The sequence below is a fragment of the Odocoileus virginianus genome, chromosome 12 (assembly GCF_023699985.2).
Source record: "Odocoileus virginianus isolate 20LAN1187 ecotype Illinois chromosome 12, Ovbor_1.2, whole genome shotgun sequence".
NCBI lineage: Eukaryota > Metazoa > Chordata > Mammalia > Artiodactyla > Cervidae > Odocoileus > Odocoileus virginianus.
The window spans coordinates 27,766,058-27,789,749 of NC_069685.1; the positions used below are offsets into that span (position 1 = coordinate 27,766,058).

The 23,692-nt window shown below is 34.5% G+C and overlaps 1 protein-coding gene across 14 annotated transcripts in view; it reads right to left on the bottom strand.

Annotated features, from left to right (window-relative positions):
* Positions 1-23,692, bottom strand: part of LARP1B (La ribonucleoprotein 1B) — a 129,408-nt gene that overhangs the window by 92,148 nt on the left and 13,568 nt on the right. For 11 of the 14 annotated variants that reach the window (XR_011490631.1, XM_070474854.1, XM_020901094.2 and 8 more), the window contains exons 5-10: positions 23,408-23,548; positions 20,118-20,261; positions 19,724-19,889; positions 15,927-16,071; positions 6,928-7,102; positions 2,629-2,801 (exon numbers count right to left, since the gene is read on the bottom strand). Coding sequence is in view for 13 of the 14 variants with exons in the window: in XM_070474854.1 (XP_070330955.1) it covers positions 2,629-2,801; positions 6,928-7,102; positions 15,927-16,071; positions 19,724-19,889; positions 20,118-20,261; positions 23,408-23,548 (944 nt within the window). In the remaining variant the exon portion in view is untranslated. Of the gene's footprint in view, positions 1-2,628; positions 2,802-5,389; positions 6,350-6,927; positions 7,103-15,926; positions 16,072-18,418; positions 19,093-19,723; positions 19,890-20,117; positions 20,262-23,407; positions 23,549-23,692 lie in introns of those variants that run through there. The other 3 variants (XM_020901102.2, XM_070474858.1, XM_070474857.1) reach the window with 3 other exon arrangements.

Below are 23,692 nucleotides of genomic sequence, written 5' to 3' on the forward strand. Positions count from 1 at the left end.
AAATAGAACCGCCATACAACCCAGCAATCCCACTGCTGGGCACACACACTGAAAGAGACACGTGTACCCCAATGTTCATTGCAGTGCTGTTTATAATAGCTAGGACATGGAAGGAACCTAGATGTCCATTGGCAGACGAATGGAAAAGAAAGTTGTGGTACATACACACAATGGGATATTACTCAGTTATTAAAAAGAACACATTTGAATCAGTTCTAATGAGGTAGATGAAACTGGAGCCTATAATACAGAGTGAAGTAAGTCAGAAAGAAAAGCACCAGTACATTAATGCAAGTATATTGAATTTAGAATGATGGTAACGACAACCCTATGTGCAAGACAGCAAAAGAGACATAGATATAAAGATCAGACTTTGGACTCTGTGGGAGAAGCTGAGGGTGGGATGATTTGAGAGAACAGCATTGAAACATGTATACTACCATATGTGAAATAGATCACCAGTCCAAGTTCGATGCATGAAACAGGGCACTCAAAGCCAGTGCACTGGGACGACCCAGAGGGATGGGATGGGGAGGGAGGTTGGAGGGGGGTTTAGGATGGGGGGACACATGTACACCCATGGCTGATTTATGTCAATGTATGGCAAAACCCACCACAATGTTGTAAAGTAATTAGCCTTCAATTAAAATGAATTAATAAAAAAATCTTATTTTGAGAAGCTGCATTAGGCTTTTAAAATAACCCAAGGAAGAAAACCTTAAGTATGCTGAGTTTAAACACCATTGCTAATTTAAAAGCTATCTTTTCAAGACAGAAAAGACTAACAGACATAAAAAATTTATGGTTACCACAGGGGACAGTGGGGGTTGGGGTAGGATAAATTAGAATTTGGGTGTCAACATACACAATCCTGTAGGTGGCACAGTGGTAAAGAATTTGCCTGCCAATTCAGGAGGAACAAGAAATGCAGGTTCAACCCCTGGGTTGGAAAGATCTCCTCCATGGAGTAGGAAATGGGAACCTACTCCATTATTCTTGCCTGTAAAATTCCATGGGACTAAGCAAGCACATGTACACACACGTATAAAATAGATAAACAACAAGGTCCTACTGCATAGCACAGGAAACTATATTCAGTATCTTGTAATAACCTATAATGGGAAAAAAATCTGAAAATGGATATATATATATATATATATATATATATGTGCATATATATATATAAAAACTGAACCACTCTGCTGCACTCTTGAAATTAACACAACATTGTAAATTAAATGTATTCCAATTTTTTTAAAAAATGGCAAATAACTAAGTACAACGTTATCTTGGATCAGGGCTTTAAACTCAGCATTAATGACATGTTGGGTTTGATAATTCTTTAGGATGTGTGGTGGAGGTGGAGGTGTCCTATGCACTATAGGATGTTGAATAGCATCCCTGGCCTTCACTCTCATAAGATGCAGTAGCACTTTCAGATTTAACAACCAAAAACTGTCTCCAGACATTGCAAAACATCTTATGCTGAGGTGAAATATCAATATCCTTTCCATTCCTCCAATGAAGAAACACCCTTAAGTCCTTCATGCTTTCTTTCTTCACGCTTTAATCTTAGGAATAAAGAGCCCTACCATAGTAATCTTTAATATTAATGATAGCCTTCTTCAGTCTTCCTACATTTGGGTCCATTATTTTTTGTGACCTCTTCCTTTTAGAGCTTACTTTGAATATTTGAATTATTTTACTGGTACTATTACCAAGTTTTTTTTCAGTAAGCTTTTTTACTTTGAGTTAATTGTACATTCACACATAGTTATAAGAAATAGAAATCTTGAGGACTTCCCTGGTAGTCCAGCACTTCCAATGCATGGGTTGTGGGTTTGATCCATGGTCGAGGAACTAAGATTCCACATGCCACACAGTGCAGCCAAAAAGAAAAAAAGAAAACAGAAATCTCGTGCACTTTTAACCCATTTTCTCCCAAAGTTAACATACTGTAAAACTATAGCAGACTACCACAAGAGAAACATTGATGTTACCTATCAACATTACTAGGATTTCCATTTTACTCATACTCATTTGTGTTTGTAGCTTGTATCAGAGCCATTTTTTATCACATTTCAAGTTCACAGATCCAACCATCAGCCAACAATACAGCAGTTCTATTGCAAGAAACTCTCGTATTGTTCCCTAACTACCATCATCTCACTTCCTTGTGTGCCTCCAAGAAATTTATTCTTCTCCTTTCTTACTGTAAAATCGCCAAAACATAAACAAACCAGACATGTATTCTTTACAAATAATTATATGTAAAATAATTCTACAATTAAGAAGGTTACATATAATGTGGCAAAGTTATAAATTCAAAATTTAGAAAAATTTTGTCATCTTTAAAAAAACTGAAGTGTATTCAAACAAATTTCAAGTAAAAAGATTAAAGCAGAATATTTCAAAATCATACTCAGAAATAAGATAATTTTTTAAAATTGATACAATATAATTATTTTCAACTACCTAGTAAACTAAGTTTTTACTGAAGGGCAATGGTTCCAAATTTTACCACTGTTTTAAACTTTACCAAATTTTATATATGTACCTCAAAAACAGTGGCCTTACAAGCCACTCAGGATATAGAATACAAACTTCACTTGGGTCATAACAACTTACCTTCAGTTTCACTGGGGATGGATGATGTCTCTTTTTTACTTCTATCCAAGGTTCTGAATCCAAGTTGGGCAAACTGGTAGATAAACCTCTAGACATTCCTTGAAGATTACTTGTTTCTGCGTTTTTCTTTGGGATCAGTGGACTTCCAATTCTTGGAGAATTTGGGGCAGACTCTAAAATTTTAAGTTAGTTCTATAGTTAAAATAATGGTTTACTTACTTATAAAACACATTTTTTCTTTACTTGGGCTTGGTATTTATTTCTTCACAAAAACATGATAAATCAATCTCAATTATAACCTTTCAATGATGTTCAAAACCAAAGGGCTCTGTAAGATGTAGAATAAAGCCAATGAATAACAGCAGCAATGTTAAAAACCCCTACAGAGACACATTCATTCAAACCTGTCAAGAACATCAATGCCACTCATTTACTAATTACGACAACACATTTATTTCAGTCAATTCTCTGTGAAATCTTAGGTTCATTAACTGCAATGAAGTTAAAGAATCTCAAAAAATGTTACTAAGCAAATGACATTGGTTCTACTAGGATCTATACTAAGGCAGCCAATACTTTTCTCCTTTTCCTAATAAGGTTTACTTAAATGCAATAAACTGAATACTGTAAGAAGCATGTATCACATCATTAAAGTGTACTGCACTGGAAATAATATTTAGTTAGAACATTTTACAATTCTGCTGGAATTTAAAATGCCTCTCTCCACAATTTTAATGAAAGTAATTATATACTTTATAAAATACAAATCATAATTTCCTTTATAAAAAATTGTTTTTCAAAAGTGAAATATGAAGTTATAATGCATTATGCACTTGCTTTGGAAAAAACATGTTTCAGAAGCAAATTTATACTGTAAACCCACTCCAGTACTCTTGCTGGGAAAACCCCATGAACAGAGGAGCCTGGTAGGCTATAGTCCTTGGGGTCGCAAAGAGTTGGACACGACTGAGCGACTTAAATTATTTTTCTTCTAAGGATTATTTACTACTCAAAGCCAACTCCTTGAAAATATCGCAAAGCAGAATTATTACATAGAAAAAGTTGAAATAAATGAATACCAACAATCCTTTTGATTTACTAAATGAAAACAAAAGGGCACATGCCAGGAGTTTGAGAAGAGTATTTCAAAATTTTACATTCATCTACTACATACGGCAATTAGATGGATTTACTATCATTTCCATGGACACAGTTAGATCCAAGATTCAACCACCAAATTACTATATTGCTTTAAAAAAAAGCATATTATTTCATAACAAAAAAGGTTCTAAAACTTCACTGTTCAATACAATAGCCACTAGTTATATGGATGTACGGAGCACTTGGAATGTGGCTACTCCTGAAATGTGCTCAGGATATAACTATAAAATAGGCAGCAGATTTCGAAGACTTGGCACAAAAATAACACTGGTCCATAATTTTTAATGTTCTAACATTTGGATATATTAAAATTAACTTCATGTTTTACAGCTTTTAATGCTATTAAAATTATTAGAATTACATGTGTGGCAAACTAAGTATTTCTATTGGACACTGCTGCTCTACAACTTAATGGTACAAATTAATTGATCCAAAAAATTAGTATGAGTAAAAAGATTTGGATTGTTAGCATTAACATTAAAAGTTGTACCAAATGGGAAAAACATTAACTTCAGAGAATTCTATTACTGGTGCCATGATGAATTGTTTCTATTCATGCAGTGAATTAAGTTTTCAAAGTAGATTAAGAACCAGCACTCTAGTAACTGGGAGAATTAACTAAATTAGTATGCAGAGTTCATGTATATATTAGAACAGTATCTGGCACAAGGCAGAGAAATCAGTATCTATTTTTAACACAGAAATTGAAGAAAACCTGTAAAAACCTACTTTTTTTATTTAATCATCTCTAAATGCTCTTTAAGCTTGAGTAATGTTTTTGCTATGAAGTTATATGTTTCACAATATTCACAACACATGTGCTTATAAGTTAAATGACATTAAAATATCAAAGTATTTGGTTAAGAAAACTTAGAAAGTCTTTCATAGTTTCTAAAGTGTGTTCACTACATAAGCTAAAAACACGTTCTGTATGATTTTCTACATCTTTTACAAAAAAGACTTCAAACTATGTGTGTGCAAATTTTAATAATAATGTGTGTGTGCTAAGTCACTTCAGTTGTGTCTGACTCTGTGTGACCCTATGGACTGTAGCCTACCAGACTCCTCTGTCCATGGGATTCTCCAGGCAAAAATAATGGAGTGGACTGCCATGCCCTTACTTGGGAAGCCAATTTAATAGTAATAGTAAAACCCTAATCTTCCAAGATCAAATGAGTTTGAGTATGACTTGGATTATTTGACTTTAAACTTGTTTATAGGAACTCATTGGCTGTGCAGACTCTGCACTCTCATTCAGATTCAATTCCTGGTTGGGGAACTAAGATCTCAACAAGCCAAGGAATGTGGCCCCCCAAAAATTAATACCACTTATTCATGGACAAAAATTAGACACATAGTTTGAGACACTTAATAGGTTCTAATTTGTGAGAACCTAGAAAGATTTTGTTCCTAATTGAAAACTGACAACATGACTTTTCAGAGATAAATTACCATATATATTTAATGATATCTATTTCATGACATCTTTATCCACCTTGAATCATAGCTTTGGGTAACTATACAGATTGACTTGATTCAGACAATATGTACATGCATGTAAATAAGTATATATTTAAAGAAACACAAAAATGTACAAACATTGATTTTATTCTTGTAATTTTATTAATAATGCATAAATGATTAAAGGACAGGCATCACCAACTTCACTATCTTACCTACCCTGTTTCTATTTTACAACTGACCTAATGCCTGTTCATAAGGTTAAATATATCATCTTGGACCCCAAGTTTATACAATAAATTAATCTAACTTATACAATCAGACATCATATGTTTTTTTAAAAACCTAAAAAAAAGTCACTTGAAGTTCTCAAACTTTTAAAACACCTGCCCAAATTGCTTTCTAGGCAGAGAGGCACAGAGGGCTAACAATCAAAGAAATGCTCAATAAAAATATCTGTGAGACTATCCATCAGTGCTTTATTGATGGCAGGTTTCTACAATGGTATATCAAAAATAGATTTTAAAGAGTAAAAAAAAAAATTCACTTGTTCATTTCTTAAGGTTTCTTATCCTTAATAGTCCACATTAATAAATCTCATAGTTCATGTGAAATATTATGACAATAGGTGAGTTATACAATGTACACTATACTGAAAACAGCAAAGGATCTAACAAACCAGGAAATTCCACTCAAGCCTATTTCTGCTTTATTGATCTGGACACAAGTACAGAAGTCTGGAAGGAAAAGACAGAATCTTGCAATATTTCCAGAATGATAATTAACTTTCCCACCGTGAATAAAAGTTGCACATGCAGCCCAGGCTAATTACAAACAAATGGGCAGCTCCTATAAAAACAACAGCAGTTCTTGGGTCTGTCTTTCATCATCATCACAAAGGTGTTTATCTCCATTGTAGTGCTGGCCCAACCTCCTCCACAAGGAGTGGAAGTAGACAGTCTTGCAGAGAAGTCTGGTCACTTTCATTTCTGCAGCACGATTTGTTCCAACATTTATAATGATATTTCAGTGAGTCACCTATTCCTCTGCATATTCCGATGAAATGACATCCAAGAGCATCAGTAGATCATCACCCTGACTGAAAAAAGTTTAAGCACACATATTTTTTTTCCCAAGAGGGAATGTCTTAAAAATGATCCAGGAAAAAATTCTTAACTTTAAAGCAATTTTGGGAAATTCTAAACACCACCAGCTCTTTAAAATATAATTATAATAACTTCATAAGAGATCCCCAATTTTGCTTTAGAATATAGGTCATCTTATGATTTCAGGACAAAGTTGCAGCACATTGGAAAAAAATTAAAGGAAGGCTATCCCCACTCTTGAGTGTAAGACTTTCAAGACTATTCCAATCTTACAAGGGGAAAACAGGCAGAATACATCTATAATCATTTAGTAAAATTAAGATAGGTAAAAAAAACTCCAAACATGACAAAGTATACAAATAAGAATAAATAGAACAGAGCACTTCCCATAATTCCTAAATCCCTATTTAACTTATAGCTTTCTGTGGGAGACATTATGAATAAAATATAAAGCATCAAAACATTAAATTATCTTTAATTTTCTGAGTCTAAATAAACTTTTACAAAGATAGGTAAATTGGAGTAAATACCCCACTGTTAATGTTGCTTGCTCTAGAAGAAAAGCTGTTACCTGTATGTGAACCAAAGGCTTGCCCTGGTATGAACTCTGGGCAATCAATCAGTCGAGAGAAGTCTGTTTGTGGCACACTCCGTGGAGGAGGGCCCGGAATCGGCCATTTTTCTGGTTCTATCTTTTTTCTCATTTTCTCATCCACGATTTCCACTTCTGTGCTATCTTTCAGTGCCTATAAATAAGTATTTTTAATTATTAAAAAACTTTCATTCAAAAAATTTAATTGTACACCCTGTATTTCTAATTTAAGTCTGAAATCAGCATATAGTATCATGTTTTTAAAAATATCCATGAACAACAACAAAAAAAATCCATGAACAGAAGAGATGTTAAAATCATTTGTCCCTGCAAAGTATGAAATATCCTGATTTAGCATGTAGCAGATTATTCTTATTGTGAAAATTTTTCAATTAAGGAGTATTTTCAACTAAGTTCAACTATAATTTTTATTGTCAATTTTTTCCTTTCCTATTAATATTTTCTTTTATTTTCCTTAATATAATATCACCAAGTAAAATTTAGGCAATTTATCTGATTACTGTAATAAATCCCACCATTACTGAATAATAAACACACACATGAAGAGATTTCTCATAACACCTTGTAAATTTAAGGTGGGATTCATAGATAAGAAATTGAGGCTCAAAGAAATAAAGTAGGGTAACTTCATAAAGGTCATAGACTTAGTATGAGGTAATACCAGGTCAAACTATTATCTGTCCCCCATGACACCTCTTAGCCCCTAGGATACGCTGGCTCTCAAAAATAAACTTCAAAATAAACAAACATGGTATAATTTAAGGGCAAAATAAAACGAGAACAAAATTTCTTCCAAATAAAAATTAGAGTCTTACTGATTTGAATCTTAACTGAAATTCAAGGATACTCACCTTCAGAGACAAGGAAAAAAGATAAGTATAAAAACTCAACATCAAAGTGTTAACATAAAGATTTAAAACTCACTGTATTTTAGTTGGAGAACACATAATATTTGTTACTTTAATATTTTACATTTGTACACCTTAATATTAGCATCATGCTTACTTCTCAAGTTATATTTTCTGTAATGGGACATTAATAAAGTATTAAAATTATTTAAAAACAAACTCTTGATGGGAATCAGGATAATCACTGAAAGAGAAGAGAGTATGAAATATGGAATGAAGGAAATAAAGAAGAATCTTTTTTTTTATTATTTCTTTTTTCTTACTCATCCTTGCATTTTATCTTATTACTATTAATTTTTGGCTGTACCAGGTGGCTTGCAGGATGTGAGATCTTAGTTCCTGACCAGGGATCGAACACAAGCCCCCTGCATTAGGAGCAAAGAATCTTAACTGGACTGCCAGGGAAGTCCCAATAAGGGTTTTGAATTAGTGATACATGCATGGGTTTTTTATTTTTTTTGTTTGTTTTTTTAAATATATTTTCCTAGTTTTGTTCACTGAACCATCTGGAGGCAATGACACCCTAGTAGCAAAGCAGTGGACCCAGCATCCAGATCTTGCAACAACATGGATGAATTTTAAAAATTATAAATAAAAAAAATTAAAAAATTAAAACTATAAATGATGGAGAAGGAAATGACAACCTATTCCAGTACTCTTACCTGGGAAATCCCATGGACAGAGGAGCCTGGTCAGGCTACAGTCCATGGGGTCACATAAAGAATTGCATATGACTTAGCAATTAAACAACTTTACCCCAGATCCTGTTGATGCCTGAGTTTTCAGTTCAGTCACTCAGTCATGTCCGACTCTGAGACCTCATGGACTGCAGCACACCAGGTTTCCCTGTCCATCACCAGCTCCCGGAGCCTACTCAAACTCATGTCCATGAGTCAGTGATGCCATCCAACCAACTCATCCTGTTGTCCCCTTCTCCTCCCGCCTTCAATCTTTCCCAGCATCAGGGTCTTTTCCAATGAGTCAGTTCTTTGCATCAGGTGGCCAAAGTATTGACGCTTCAGCTTTGGCATCAGTCCTTCCAATGAATATTAAGGACTGATTTCCTTTAGGATGGACTGGTTGGATCTTCTTGTAGTCCAAGGGACTCTCAAGAGTCTTCTCCAACACCACAGTTCAAAAGCATCAATTCTTCAGCTTTCTTTATAGTCCAACTCTCACATCCATACATGACTACTGGAAAAACCATAGCTTTGACTAGACAGACCTTTGTTGGCAAAGCAATATCTCTGCTTTTTAAGATGTTGTCTAGGTTTGTCATAACTTTTCTTTCAAGGACCAAGCGTCTTTTAATTTCTTGGCTACAGTCACCATCTGCAGTGATTTTGGAGCCCCCCAAAATAGTCTGTCACTGTTTCCAATGTTTCCCCATCTATTTGCCATGAAGAGATGGGACCAGATGCCATGATCTTAGTTCTGAGGTCTGGTGCTGCATTTTTCCATCCACCAGAGGGCAGTGTTCTACTCTGTCTGATACTCTGCCTCCCCTTTGAGGTTTCCCTTTCAAATCCTAGTATTTCACCTCCTGAAGTGATCCCCAGTGTCTCAAAGTTTGATTTGACTTTTAGAAATACATCTTATGTTGGAACCTCACAGAGATATACATCCAAATGCAACTCTGTATGTACATATATAACAAAAGCTTCATAAAATACCCCTTGTCTTCACAGAGAACAGACTTGTGGTTGCCAATGGGGACAGGGTTGGAGGAGTGATGAAGTAGGAGTTTGGGATCAGCAGATACAAACTATTATATAGAGATGTATAGATAAACAATAAGGTCCTATCATATAACACGAGGAACTATGCTCAATATCCTGTCATAAACCATAATGGAAAAGAACATGAAAAAGATATATATATAGGTATATCTGAATCACTGCTGTACAGCAGAAATACACTGTAATCAACTATACTTGAACAAAATTAAAAAAACACTACAAATGAAAGAGCGAGGAGACAGAAAAATTTCATGTATACAAACATAAATAACAGACAAACCTATGGTAACAGAAATTACAAAAGTGGTTTGATTAGGCAGGGCAAAGGACAAGAGGACGGGGAACTGACTGGAAAAGGCCACTGTGGAGGTTTTTAGAATAATGAACTATTGATATATGTTGTTTGGGGCAGGCTTATTCAATTTTCAAAAATCAAACTGAACACCTAAGATCCCTGGCAGTTTACAGCACATTACTTATTATACCTGAACTTAAAAAAGAAAAACAACTCCTTAACACTTCCCTATGGGTTTAGTTTTTCAAAATACTTTGGAAAAAAGACTACCAATGGTGTTCACTGGGATGTGAAGACAAACACTCTGAATGGCAATAGTTTCAATTGGCTCAATACTTTGGCCTCCTGCTTTGCAGGCAGATTCTTTATCAGTTAAGCCACAAGGGAAGCCCAAGAATACTGGAGTGGGTAGCCTATCCCTTCTCCAGCAGATCTTCCTAACCCAGGAATTGAACCAGGGTCTCCTGCATTGCAGGCAGATTCTTTACCAACTGAGCTATCAGGGAAGTCAATCTTCCTTAAATGTAATACTTAACATGAGTACATGCATAGGGGAAAAGAAATCATCCTTAATCTTATAATTTCTTATATACAATATTTAAGTTATGTCACAATTTAAAGAAAAAATTTCAAGAAAAAATTAAAAGTTCTTTATATGGAATGATAATCCAATATATGCTGTTTTTATTAAAGGAACAAAACAGTATTATGTAGTAAAACATGCACAATCTCAGGAAAAATACATAAAAAGGAGTAACACTACTTGCCACACCATGGAAGGTTTAACTAGTTCACTGTTGGTGAACGATGAGAAGGAAATTTTTCACTATATACCCCTTGAATCTTGAATCACAGGGGATTCTCCACTGGGGAAAAAAAAAGTCAAGAAAATAAAGAAAACAGAAAGGAGAAAAACTGTGATTCAGGCCTTAAAAGACCTATAGCATACACAAATTAAGGAAAAGACCTAGACAAAACGAGACATATTTTTACTAAAACCAAATCTTGTTATCTTGAGCTCTGAAACAATGAGTCAGTTACTTCTGAGTCTCTGAGGTTTTTTTCTGTACTTGGTCCTTTTTTTCTGTACTTGATCCTATTATTATGAGCAACCAGCAATGCTGAAACATATAGATATTATATCCCTAGGTCCAGGTCTTATGACTGATACTAAGAGGAAGACTAGCCTGTGCAAAGACACAGAAGTAAGAAAAGAGCAGCACACATTTTCTGGAACTGCAAGGTCAGTCAATTTGGGCAACAAGGTTTGAGATGAGAGTATCAAGCACAGTTCTAAGGACTTTATGATTATTATATTAATACTCTTCTAAGTCCACATACTCTATGATAGCTTAAGCACTTATTTGTTGTATTTTAACAATGAGAAAACTTTAGCATGTAAAAAGTTAAATAACTTGAATACAACTGACTAGATGCAGAGCCAGAATCAATTAAATCTAACAAAAGAGGAAGACACAGATAGCTCAGTTTTGGAGCAACTATCAAACATGCAATAAGCTGGATCAATCACATGATCCAGCAACTCCACTTACTTCTAGGTATATATCCAAAGAAAATGAAAAATATTCAAAGAGATACATACATTCCCACATGTATTGCAGCATTATTCACAGTAGCCATCATATGGAGACAACCTAAATAACCTCTAAAAAATGAATGGATAAAAAACATGTGATATATATACGCAATAGAATACTACTCAATAATGAGAAAGGAGAATATCCTACTGTTTCTGACAACATGGATTAATTTTGAACACATTATGGTAAGGGAGATAAAAAAGGCAGAGAAAGACAAACACAAGTATTGTATGATATCATTTATATGTGGAATCTAAAAAAGTGAAACTTGTTTAAAAAAAAAAAAAAGGATAAAATGCTTACCAGGAGATGGAGGAGGGGATGAGATTGATGTTGTTTACTACTACTCACTTATAAGCAGTAGTAAATGAGAGAGAGATAATGCACAGAACAATGACTATAGACAATATTATATAACTATTAAATGACAATGCTGAAAAGCAATGAAAATACCATATATATATGTAAATAAGTTAAAAAAAAAGAAAAAGAATTCAGTATGGTGAAAATGAATGGGAAAGAAGGAAACAGATTCAGTAAGTGTGGCTATGTAGACATTCTTAACCAAGGTTCAGTTCAGTTGCTCAGTCGTGTCCAACTCTTTGTGACCCCATCAACTGCAGTACGCCAGGCCTCCCTGTCCACCACCAACTCCCGGAGTTTACTCAGACTCATGTCCATTGAGGCGGTTATGCCATCCAGCCATCTCATCCTCTGTCATCTCCTTCTCCTCCTACTCCCAATCCCTCCTAGCATCAGGGTCTTTTCCAATGAGTCAGTTCTTTGCATCAGGTGGCCAAAGTATTGGAGTTTCAGCTTCAGCATCAGTCCTTCCAATGAACACCCAGGACTGATCTCCTTTAGGATGGACTGGTTGGATCTCCTTGCAGTCCAAGGGACTCTCAAGAGTCTTCTCCAACACCACAGTTCAAAAGCATCAATTCTTTGGCACTCAGCTTTCTTCACAGTCCAGCTCTCACATGCATACATGACCACTGGAAAAACCACAGCCTTGACTAGACGAAACTTTATTGGCAAAGTAATGTCTCTGCTTTATAATATGCTATCTAGGTCGGTCATAACTTTCCTTCCAAGGAGTAAGCGTCTTAATTTCATGGCTGCAGTCACCATCTGCAGTGATTTTGGAGCCCCCAAAAATAAAGTCTGACACTGTTTCCACTGTCATCAAGGTAGATATGGGAAATAACTAAAGTATATTTTGCTCCCTTTGATAGCTTTTTCAAGAAAGTTTTAACACTTGAGCATATTCAAATACATACTGGAAAAAGCTGATTAAAAGGAATAATAAATAGAAGGATATAAAAGTAACAGCAAATTTTTATTTAGAACTTAAGATGTATGCCAGACACTGTCATTACACATTTCACACCCATAACAACCCCATGAAGTATGTATTGTAACAATTTACACTTTACAGAAGTCTCAAAACACTGCCTGAAGTGCTTGAAGTCCAGAGCTATGAGGATATGTATGCAGGTCCTCAAGTCCATGCTCTAAATCAGTATGTTTACACTGCAAAGCCTAATGAAGCCCTACCTTCGTAAAGGAAAAAAAAAAGACATCTTTCCTACTGTAATAAGTAGTAGGTACATAATGACTGTTAAGTGAATACAGACCTATGCTGTTCTAAATCACTATGCTTATGTGTTTCTGTTTCAAAACAGTTTTATTTCTCACTGTAAATCAGCCACTATGTATTAATAATGCTAACCATAATAGTAATGCAAAAATTCTTTTTAAAATATCCCTTCCCTACTGCTGTAAGTTTTATAATAGAAGTAGACAATCAGTGATATAAAAATTAAGGACTTAATGGGAATATGAACAGACCAAAAAAAGGATGCAGTGAATTACAACCAGATTCTTACAGAGGTACGGAGACCAGAACAAATTGATAACATCATTGAAAATGATAGCGGAGCTAGAGCTTGCTTAGAGATCTGAGCATGCTCAGTCACATCTGACTCTTTGCGACCTCACAGACTGTAGCCCTGCCAGGCTCCTCTGTCCATGGAATTTTCCAGGCAAGAAGTGGGATGGGTTGCCATTTCCTTCTCCAGGGGAATCCTCCCGACCCAGGGATCAAACCTGTGTCTCATGTGACTCCTGCACAGCACACTATATATATATATATATATATATATAATATATATATAGTGTATTGTGCAATATAGATCTTTGCTATAGCTTAGGCAATGTTAGTGGTTAACAAGCTCATTCTACTATGAACATAATCATAATACTTTCTTCCAAGAATAAACTGTGCAAGAAAAAAAACCTAAGTTTTCTTAAAATTAAAGTATACAAAAAACTTTACTGAAACAGCTTCTATAAAAAATAGCATCTATAAATAAATAAATACAATAATGTCATTGTTTGAAGTAAGTTCAAAACAAAGAATCATTAATCACATAAAAATAACAAAGTTATTTATTTTTAAAGTTCTTTTAAAAATAGTTTATAGTGTTTTGAAAACCTGAACTTTCCCAAAGCTAGTTTTTAAAACCTGGACCACATGTGTTCAAAGCAGCCTTAAGAAAATTAAAAGATGTGCCAAAGACAGGAAAAAAGTTTCTCTAAAATATGCTTAAAGGACTTACACCCAGAATAATAAAATATAACAACTCAATTACTTAGAAAATAAACATTCCCAATAAAAATGGGCAATAATTTGAGTAGATATTTCAACAAGGTACACCGATGGCAAATACTGTTACAGATGCTGAAGCTTCAATATTTTGGCCACCTCACGCGAAAAGCTGACTCACTGGAAAAGACTCTGATGCTGGGAAACACTGAGGCCAAGAGGAGAAAGGGGCAACAGACATTGGATGGCATCACTGACTCAACTGACATGAGTTTGAGCAAACTCCAGGAGATAGTGAAGGAAAGGGAAGCCTGGTGTGCTGCATTTCATGGGGTCGCAAAGAGTCAGACATGACTTACTGAGCGAACAATGAACAACAATGGCAAATAAATGCATAAAAAGATGCCCCACATCATTAGTCACTAGGGAAATGCAAAGTAAAACCATAATAACAAACTTATCCATTATTCAAAAAGCTGAGAATACCATGTGCTGATGAGGCCAAGGAGCAAATGGAATTCTCATACAAAATGGTGGCATGAAAAATGGTTAAATCCATTTTGGACAATTGGTTGGCAACTTCCTATAGTTAAACATACACTTATCACACATTCCAGTAATCACAATCCTCAATATTTAGATCTATGCTTTATTCATAATCTCCTAAAACCAGAAACAATCTATATGTCTATCAACAAGTGAACTGTAGTGCATCTTTACTATGAAATACCAGTCAACAATAAGAACTATTGATACATGAAACAACAAGAATGAATCTCAAAAGCACTATGCTAAGTCAAAGAAATCAGAAACAAAAAGCTACAAACTAATGATGTATAATTTATTTACATGATAGTCTAGAAAAGGCAAAACTAGAGGGACAAAAAAAATCAGATCAGTGGTTCCCAAGGGGTTATGTATGAGGAAAGAGATTGGCTACACAGGTGGCATAAGTGTGTAAGACTGCCAAAATTCAGAAAACAATATAGCAAAAATGGTGAATATTATATATATATGTAGGGAAGGGAAAACCAAAAATGGTGAAACCATTTCTATAACAAAACAGACAAGAGATTTAATAAAAGCTTTAAGAACACAACTGGAATAACTATTTTAAATTAGCCCTCAGTATACAAGAAAATTTCTCAAAATTTTAATGATGAGAATACAAGCTCTAAATACAGCAACCTAAATACTAAAGGACCAAGAATAATCAAGAATGTTTAAGTTTGTTTTGGGGTTCAACCCATCCAAGAAGGATCAAGTTAAAAACAGGTGGAAACATTAGTAATCCTTTGAGGGGTTTCCAAGGTTAGACATTTATTTGGATTTTATAAAATGGCAAAAAAAAGCCTTGAAATACAGCCTCAAAAGTCTTAGATTACTGTGCTGTGCTTAGGTCACTCAGTTGTGTCCGACTCTGAAACCCTGTAAGGCTATAGTTCCTCTGTCCATGGGGATTCTCCAAGCTAGAATACTGGAGTGGGTTACCATGCCCTCCTCTAGGGGATCCCAATCCAGGGATCGAACCCAGGTCTCCCGCATTCCAGGCGGATTCTTTACCATCTGAGCCACCAGAGAAGCCCAAGAACATTGGAGTGGGTAGCCTACCCCTTCTCCAGGAGATCTTCCAAATCGAGAAACTGAACCAGGGTCTCCTGCATTGCAGGCCAATTCTTTCAGCTCTGCTACCAGGGAAGAATGTTTTTGCTTTTTTCTTAAAATTATTTAACAGACTTGTTTTAGAGCAGTTTTAGGTTCACAGAACAACTGAAAGTACAGACTATTCTGTATATGAATAATTACCTCCAAAATGAGATTAAGGTTTGTAGTGAGAGCCTGAACACGGTGGAAACCAGCAATCAGGGAAATAGGCAAGAAACCTTGCTCGTCCATCTTTCTCCTAAGAAAGAAATCCCGTTCCAAATTTTCTATACTGAAGTAATACTCACTGAAAAGAAAAAGAAGTAAATATAAATTTCATCAAGTTATTCAACTGGAAATTAAAATGTCTATTGTTTAAGATATCAACTGCTATAAAACTATTTTGATTTATTGTAACATTATACACATTTACTGTAGCCTAGGATAAATATAAACAGCTGTAAAACCCTACTGATAGTAAATTCTCTTACACAAGTAGAAAGAAATTTAGAATACTATCTTCCCAAAAACTAACTTCTACTTAGATCAATTTTACCTAAGTATAAACAATTAAAGAGTGTTATTCTTTAAAACAGTTCAATAACTGACTTTCTAATGAGTTTATTAAGTGAAAATATCATTTCAAAGCCACATTAACCATATGTATAATAGCCAACGGGAATTTGCTGTATGGCTCAGGAAACTCAAACTGGGGCTCTATACCAATCCAGAGGGGTGGGATGCAGCAGGAGACAGGTTCAAAAGGGAGGGGATATATGTAAACCTATGACTGATTCATGTTGAGGTTTGACAGAAAACACCACAATTCTGTAAAGCAATTATCCTTCAATAAAAAAAATAAATTATATAAAAAAGACAAAGTCACATTAACTTGCTTCATTTAAACACTAAATAACAAAGTTAAACATGTCAACAGACTGCCTTCCAACTTTTTCCCGTCACTGAAAATAATGGTATATTAGAAGCAGTTTTTACCAAGTTTACAGAGCAGATTAGTTTGCTGTGTTTTCTAAGCTGGTACAGTAATGACATTGTTTAATATGTACAAACTTTAGCATACAGCACAATGTTTAGTAAAAGCTGAGTGAGTACATGGACACAGATGCACACACTCAATTTTATATTTGAATGATTCAAGACCCTCAACCTCCCCTTTGAGAGGCAAAACTATAAAAGACATTAAAAGTGAACAGAATATAGCTAAATAAAGAACATCTATAACACCATGAGGTATATACATAGGTGAAAATCTATAGAAGCAAACTTTCACACCTTAATTGTCTCTCTAGGAAAGCAGAGAGGGAGGTGTAAATGAACACGCTGTGGGATCAACAAGTTCCAACATATAAAGATAATATGAAGAATACATATAATAATGGCATTTCAGAAACACTTGTTTAAATTACAGCTTGCATATTTTAAAAAATGACAAGATTCTAGAGAAACAGAATAAGAGGATAAAAGAGGGAAAATATAGAAAATAATAATACAAAAGAAATACATGACATCAAATGACATGGCTTACAGTTTAACAATCCTACACTATATCCAAATCACAAAGCAAGTTTTCAAAGGGTGGCAACTGGGTGACTAGAGATACCCTTGAAGTATTTAGGTCAAATTCTTAATTTTGAAGGAATAATTACCTATAAATGAAAGCTGGCTTTGAGCTACCTTTCACTGGGTGGGGGAAAAAAATCTCATTTTAGAAATGTAAATACCCAAGTTGTTTTTCTACTCTGATATTTTCCAACTATCAAAGTGCAAAGCTCCCTTAGGTCAGTGAAATACTACTAACATCTCAGTAACACTAGGTAAATCATTTACTCTCCTTAAACACTGAAGAAAATTAAGAAAAAAAATCTAAGTCTTGAAGAAATGAACATTCTGATTTTTGTTACACCTCAAAAGCCTTTTTCACAGTGCCTGGCATGTGGTGGGCACATAATACATATGTTTAAATTTGAAAATTTTCAGACATTAAGACATCTGATTTAACCATAAGTTAAAAATGTTTAGATTAAAAACTTCTCTGAACCATTAATTTTTTTTAAATCTAGTACTCTGAAAAACACAGTACCTAAATAAACTCATAAATCACCATTACTTATAGTATACACTTTTTAAAAATTTAATGGGCTGTAAACGTACTTATATCTGAATGCCAAGAGGCTATCCACATAGTTAATACACATTTTCAGTTAATATTATTTTAAGGACTCAAACATCTATGATATAGTTAAGCCTCTTCAAAAATATTTAGCATAATATTCCACAAGTACAAGAAGCTTTTCAGGAACTTCTCAAAGAGAAAAATCTGAACACTCATGAATGAATAAGCCTGTACATGTATGCGAAACCTTAAAGACACAAAGTCAAAAGCATGACTTCTCAAATCTAGATGTGCACTAATCAGAGAATGATAACAGTAAACAGCCATTCTAAATTTGGTTCTCTAGTACCTGCCAAAAACTCTGCTGCTGAACAATGACAAGAAAAGAAGCCATGACTGGTGCTGTGTCTGACATTTTGTTCACTGTCCTAGGGGACATTATCATGTCCTACCTTGAAGCTCTGGATTCTACACTGCATGATCAGAAATTAACAGTGAAGTAGCTGTTCTCCTCCCTCACCTGTATGAGCACATTGGAAGGCCAGTTATCCTGACATGGAGTTGCCTGTCCACTGTCAGGTCTCAGAAGGGACCTGGTAGCAAGAGTTACCAAAACAAGCACATGAATAAATAAAAAGGAATAATAATTTGAAGTTGATAGCCACATGCCAGGCACTTTCTGCCCATAAAAAGGCCCTTTTCTTCAGCGTTTTCATCAACTGTAACAAAAGAAGCAAGAAAAAAATAAACAAGTTGCTTCATATTGTAAGCCAATCAAATCCATCATGATGGCATCCAAGGAAGATGGCTGGCTGATGAAAAAATTATTTTCTAGTAATGAGCCAAGATTCATTTTCTTTTTTAAAATAAAGGTAGATATTTTAAAACTGCTATGTCCTTTCAAAAATAGCCTTTCCCCTCCCTTTATAAGAATAAAAAAAAAAGTTAAAATTTTAGCAAATTAGATATGCATATGCAAATCACTATATAAACATGCAAAACATCCTACACAATACTAATACACAGAGGGTTATTATTTTTTTCTTGCTTAAAGATAATAGAACAAACAATATTCTCCTAACATCAACTTCAATATTCAGAAAGCAACTATTATAATAAGTATAAACTAAATAAGATTATTAGGTAGTCTCCTTTTAATATGTCTCAGAGAACTTAAAAGTTAAAAAATAATCAGAATTCTGAAACCAATTGTGAAGAAAGTCAGAAGACACAACCATTTTTTGCCATTTATGTTCATCTGCAAATTTTAATATAAACATTTATTTGCAAATTAGCTAAATTTCATTTGCTCAATTTTTAATATATACACTCGTTTCCTCAGTGGCTGAGCCTCGGTGGCTCATAGAGTTGAGAATCTGTCTGCAATGCAGGAGACCCAGGTTCCATCCCTGGGTTAGAAAGATCTCCTGGAGAAGGTAACAGCAACCCACTTTAATATTCTTGCCTGGAGAAGCCCATGGACGGAGGAGCCTAGTGGGCAATAGAGTCAGGTATGACTGAGCAACTAATACTTCACTTTTTAAATTCTTATATTTAATCATTCACATTATGCTTTTTTCACTAATATCCTTGTAAGCAGAGAAATACCGCAGTAGAGAAAGGAGTCATATAAACAACAACATGAACCAATATAAATTTTTTAAAATATTTTATATACTTTACTAACATATAAAATACTATTAAAATCCTCTAATTTTACTAATAAACAGCTTAGAAAAATGTGTTATATTCATTATCAATGATGTTAAACTTTGACATTATAACAGATTTTCCTACCGCATCTGTTCAATCTCTGATGACTTACATTTGGCGCTTAATATACTCTTTAAGCAATGCTTCTTCCACAGGATACACCTGTACGCCTGTACCATCATCATAGTAATACATCATACTGGTATTAAGTTCTGTTTGAAATGGTTGATCAGTCCTTTCACCATGTTCTCGATAACCATATGAATAATCAAAGTTCACTTGAAGTAGTAAAGAAAGAAAAATGATCACAGATTGAAAAAAAACAAAGAACAGTTACTATAAAGAAAAATCCAATGTGAAGTTTCTCAAGGGCTAACAAATACAAAACCAGCTTTATTATCAGACAAAAACTCAGTTGAAACACTATATGGTATAGTGGGAAAAACAGAGGATTTGTACATTTTTCATCATTCATCTAATTTAACAAAACAAAAATCATGTCTTACATTGAGGATTTCCTCTGCCCCGGCCTCTTCCTCGTCCTCGGCCTCTTCCTCGGCCTCTAAAGGAGCCTCGGATATTACCACCCTCACTTCTCACACTGGAAACTTCATCTTGATCTTCTCTCTTTTCTCTTTCACGCCTCCAACCTTTTTTAAAATAAAAATATTTTTATACATTCCAGTTTGAAACTATGATTAACATCTTATCTTACAAAAATGTGGTAACCACCCCTCCCGGCTTTGTAACCAGTTATTAGTAACTGGTCATTCTTCAGAAAGATAGAAACTGAAAAGATTACATAGGAGTGTGTCAAACTTTCTGGCATAAAAGACATTTTATGTTGTTGTTGTTCAGTCGCTAAGTCACGTCTGACTCTTTCCAACCCTATGAACTGTAGCACATCAGGTTTCCATCACTATCTCCGGAAGTTTCCTCAAACTCATGTCCACTAAGTCAGTGATGCCATCCAATCATCTCATCCTCTGATATAATAATTATAATAATATAAGAAGATATTCTAATAAGTAAAATAATATACTACAAAGATAATGAGATCCTTTGCTAAAACTGTACTGTTAAAAATTCAGGAAGTTCCAAGGTAACTGAGTTCTATACTATACAAAACTCCAAAAGAAAAAAAAAAAAAGACAACTTATTTTCAGAAATAGGAATTTTTGAAGGAAATAATATTTCTATTTAAGTGAAAGACTTTCCTTTTTTAAGAAAAAAGGGAATGAAAACAGAAAAACAGATATCAGAAGCTTGTGCTTCTGATTGTACACAAATTATATCCAGCATACATACAGAACTCAGACAAATATATCTTATGCACATGCACATTCTCACACATACAGCGACTTAGATGGAAAAAATCATTAAAAGATTGGAAAGGCAAACAAGGAAATGCAAAGAAACAATAAAAAAATGATGCTCAGTGTCACTGGCCTTCAGAAATGCAAGTTAAGACGATCAAAGAGTATTTTCTAATCTGTACCAGTGTGAAAAATATTTTAAGGTCCTATAATATCAAACATTGACCAAGATAGAGAAGATAGAACTTTTTTATAATGCCAGAGTAAGAACAAATACATTTCAATTTTGAAAAATGGAAACAATGAAATAAATGTAAAGGTTTGTATACCCTAGACACCAGGGTTTCTCACCCATGGCATTATTGACATTTAGTGTGGGGGCTGTCTGGGTACTGTAGGATGTTTTGTGTTATCCTTATTTTCTCCTCACTAAATACCAGTAGCAAGATTTATAATTTTATATAAGTCATATTTTGTGGACAACTGAGTAAATATTAACTAGACTTAAGATGATATAAGGGAATTAGTGTTGATTTTCTTGGATGCTGCATTTTCTCGGGACATCGGTGCTCAAGTGTCATAATATCTGGAAGTTACTTTCAGATGATTCAGCAGATGGATGAATTAAAGATAACCAAATTACTCAGTCTAGATGGGGATTAGACAGGTATTCACTGTACAATGCTTTCATGGGACAACATGCCTAAAAACTTATCAGACTCAGTAGAAGGGGCTTCCCTGGTGGGTCAGTAAAAAATGCACTGGCCAATGCAGGGAACACAGGTTTGATCCCCAGTTTGGTATAAGTCTCCGCATGCTGTGGAGCAACTAAACCTGTGCACCACCATTACTGTGCCTGTAGGGCCCATGATCCACATCAAGAGAAGTCACCGCACTGAGAAGCCCATGCGCCACAACTACAGAGAACCACCCCCCACCACAGCTGAAGTAAACTCACGCAATCAAGATTCAGCACAGTCAAAACTAAATATTTTTAAAATAAAAAACAAAAAGATTTCAGTAGAAAACTATAAAAGCAAATGCTCAGGGAATTCCCTGGTGGTCCAATAGTTAGGACTCTGCACTTTCACTGCCAAGGGCACAGGTTCAATCTCTGGTCAGTGAACTAAGACTACGTTGTGCGGGGCACCAAATATATGTATGTATGTATGTATGTATGTATGTGTGTGTGTGTGTATCTGTGTAAGTGTATATACATATGTGTGTGTATATATGCCCACAGAAAAGCTTGTATACAAATGTTGATGGCAGCATTAGTCATAACAGCCAAAAACTAGAAACATGCCAAATATCTATGAACAGATGAATGGATAAATGAGTATATCCATTCAACAGAAAACTGTTATGCAATAAAGAGGTAGAAATTACTGATATATGAAACAATACTGATGAATATGAAAATCATTATGCTGAGCAAAAAAAATACAAGAGGATATAATTTATATTGTATAGTTAAATTTATTCTGAAAAGGTAAATAAAATCTGATAGAAAGTAGACTCATGGTTAGGGACTTGACAATAATTTCAGTGTAGTTTCTTTGATTATTAGTTCAGTAAAGTTGACTTTTTAAAGGATCCAGAAACACATAAGAGGCTCCCAAGAGCCAACTCTGGGACAATTTGAGCATTAAAATTAAACAATCATGGTAATGATTTCAACAGCTGAAAATATGAGAAGACTTTAGTCCACACCAATAACAACAGGGAGTTGTTCCTTACAGTGGAATGCCAATAAGGAATGTTGTAATAGCTAAATTAGCATTTACAGCCATCATGGTTAATACCTCAGTCACATAAGAATAAAAATCATCAGTGGAAACTAAGGCTCATATGAAAACTCTGATGAAAAAATGGGTATTCTCACATTCTCAAAGTCTCTGACCACAAATTACATATTAATCACCAAGGGAAAAAAGAGTATCTTTATTATAAAGAAATCTGGAGTACCTCATCTTAACCAAGTGCTCAAAGTTAGTATCACCAATAATAAGATACACCAATATTATATGTTATTTTCAAGCTACACACTTGAAAGAAAACCATTTAACCTTTGCAGTATTCTTGCCAAAAACTCATAACCCAATCATAAGGAAACATCAGAAAACCCAAAGTGAGGTACGGCATAGACACATAACAGTCCTATGTCCTTCAAAAAAGATCATCATGAAAAGACAAAAGCAGAAGAACTATTTCAAACTAATAGAAATGAAAGAGAAGACAAGTAAAAGCAATGTGTGATCAAAGGTTAGATTCTGGAAAAGACAGAAAAACTGCAAAGGGCATTATTGAGAAATTCTGTCTGTGGACAGACAGACTGTGTTACTATATACTCTTTAACCCTGAATAAGGGGCACAATATCTGCAACTTACTCTCAAATACTTTATATCATATACATGGTTATTAAAACAATAAGCATTAAGGCTAAATTAAGTCATTTTTCTCTTAAAATGTTACTTACTTCGTGTGTCATTTCTCCTATTGTTATGTGATGATTTATTTGCTTCAGACTGACATCTTGAGCTATTCCGGGACCCTGGTCTTTCTTGACTCTCTGGTCTTACATCTTCTAAGTGGAGTGGTACCCATCTGTGCTTATTAGCTTGAAGAAAACAAAATCACTTAAAGACAATGTACAATTTACATGAAAGCTTTGCAATTGTAAAGGGAGTCTAAATATTACTAAATGAAAACTGCAAAATTTCTAAAGCTCAAGTGAAAAGACAATGATAGAGTATAACTGGAA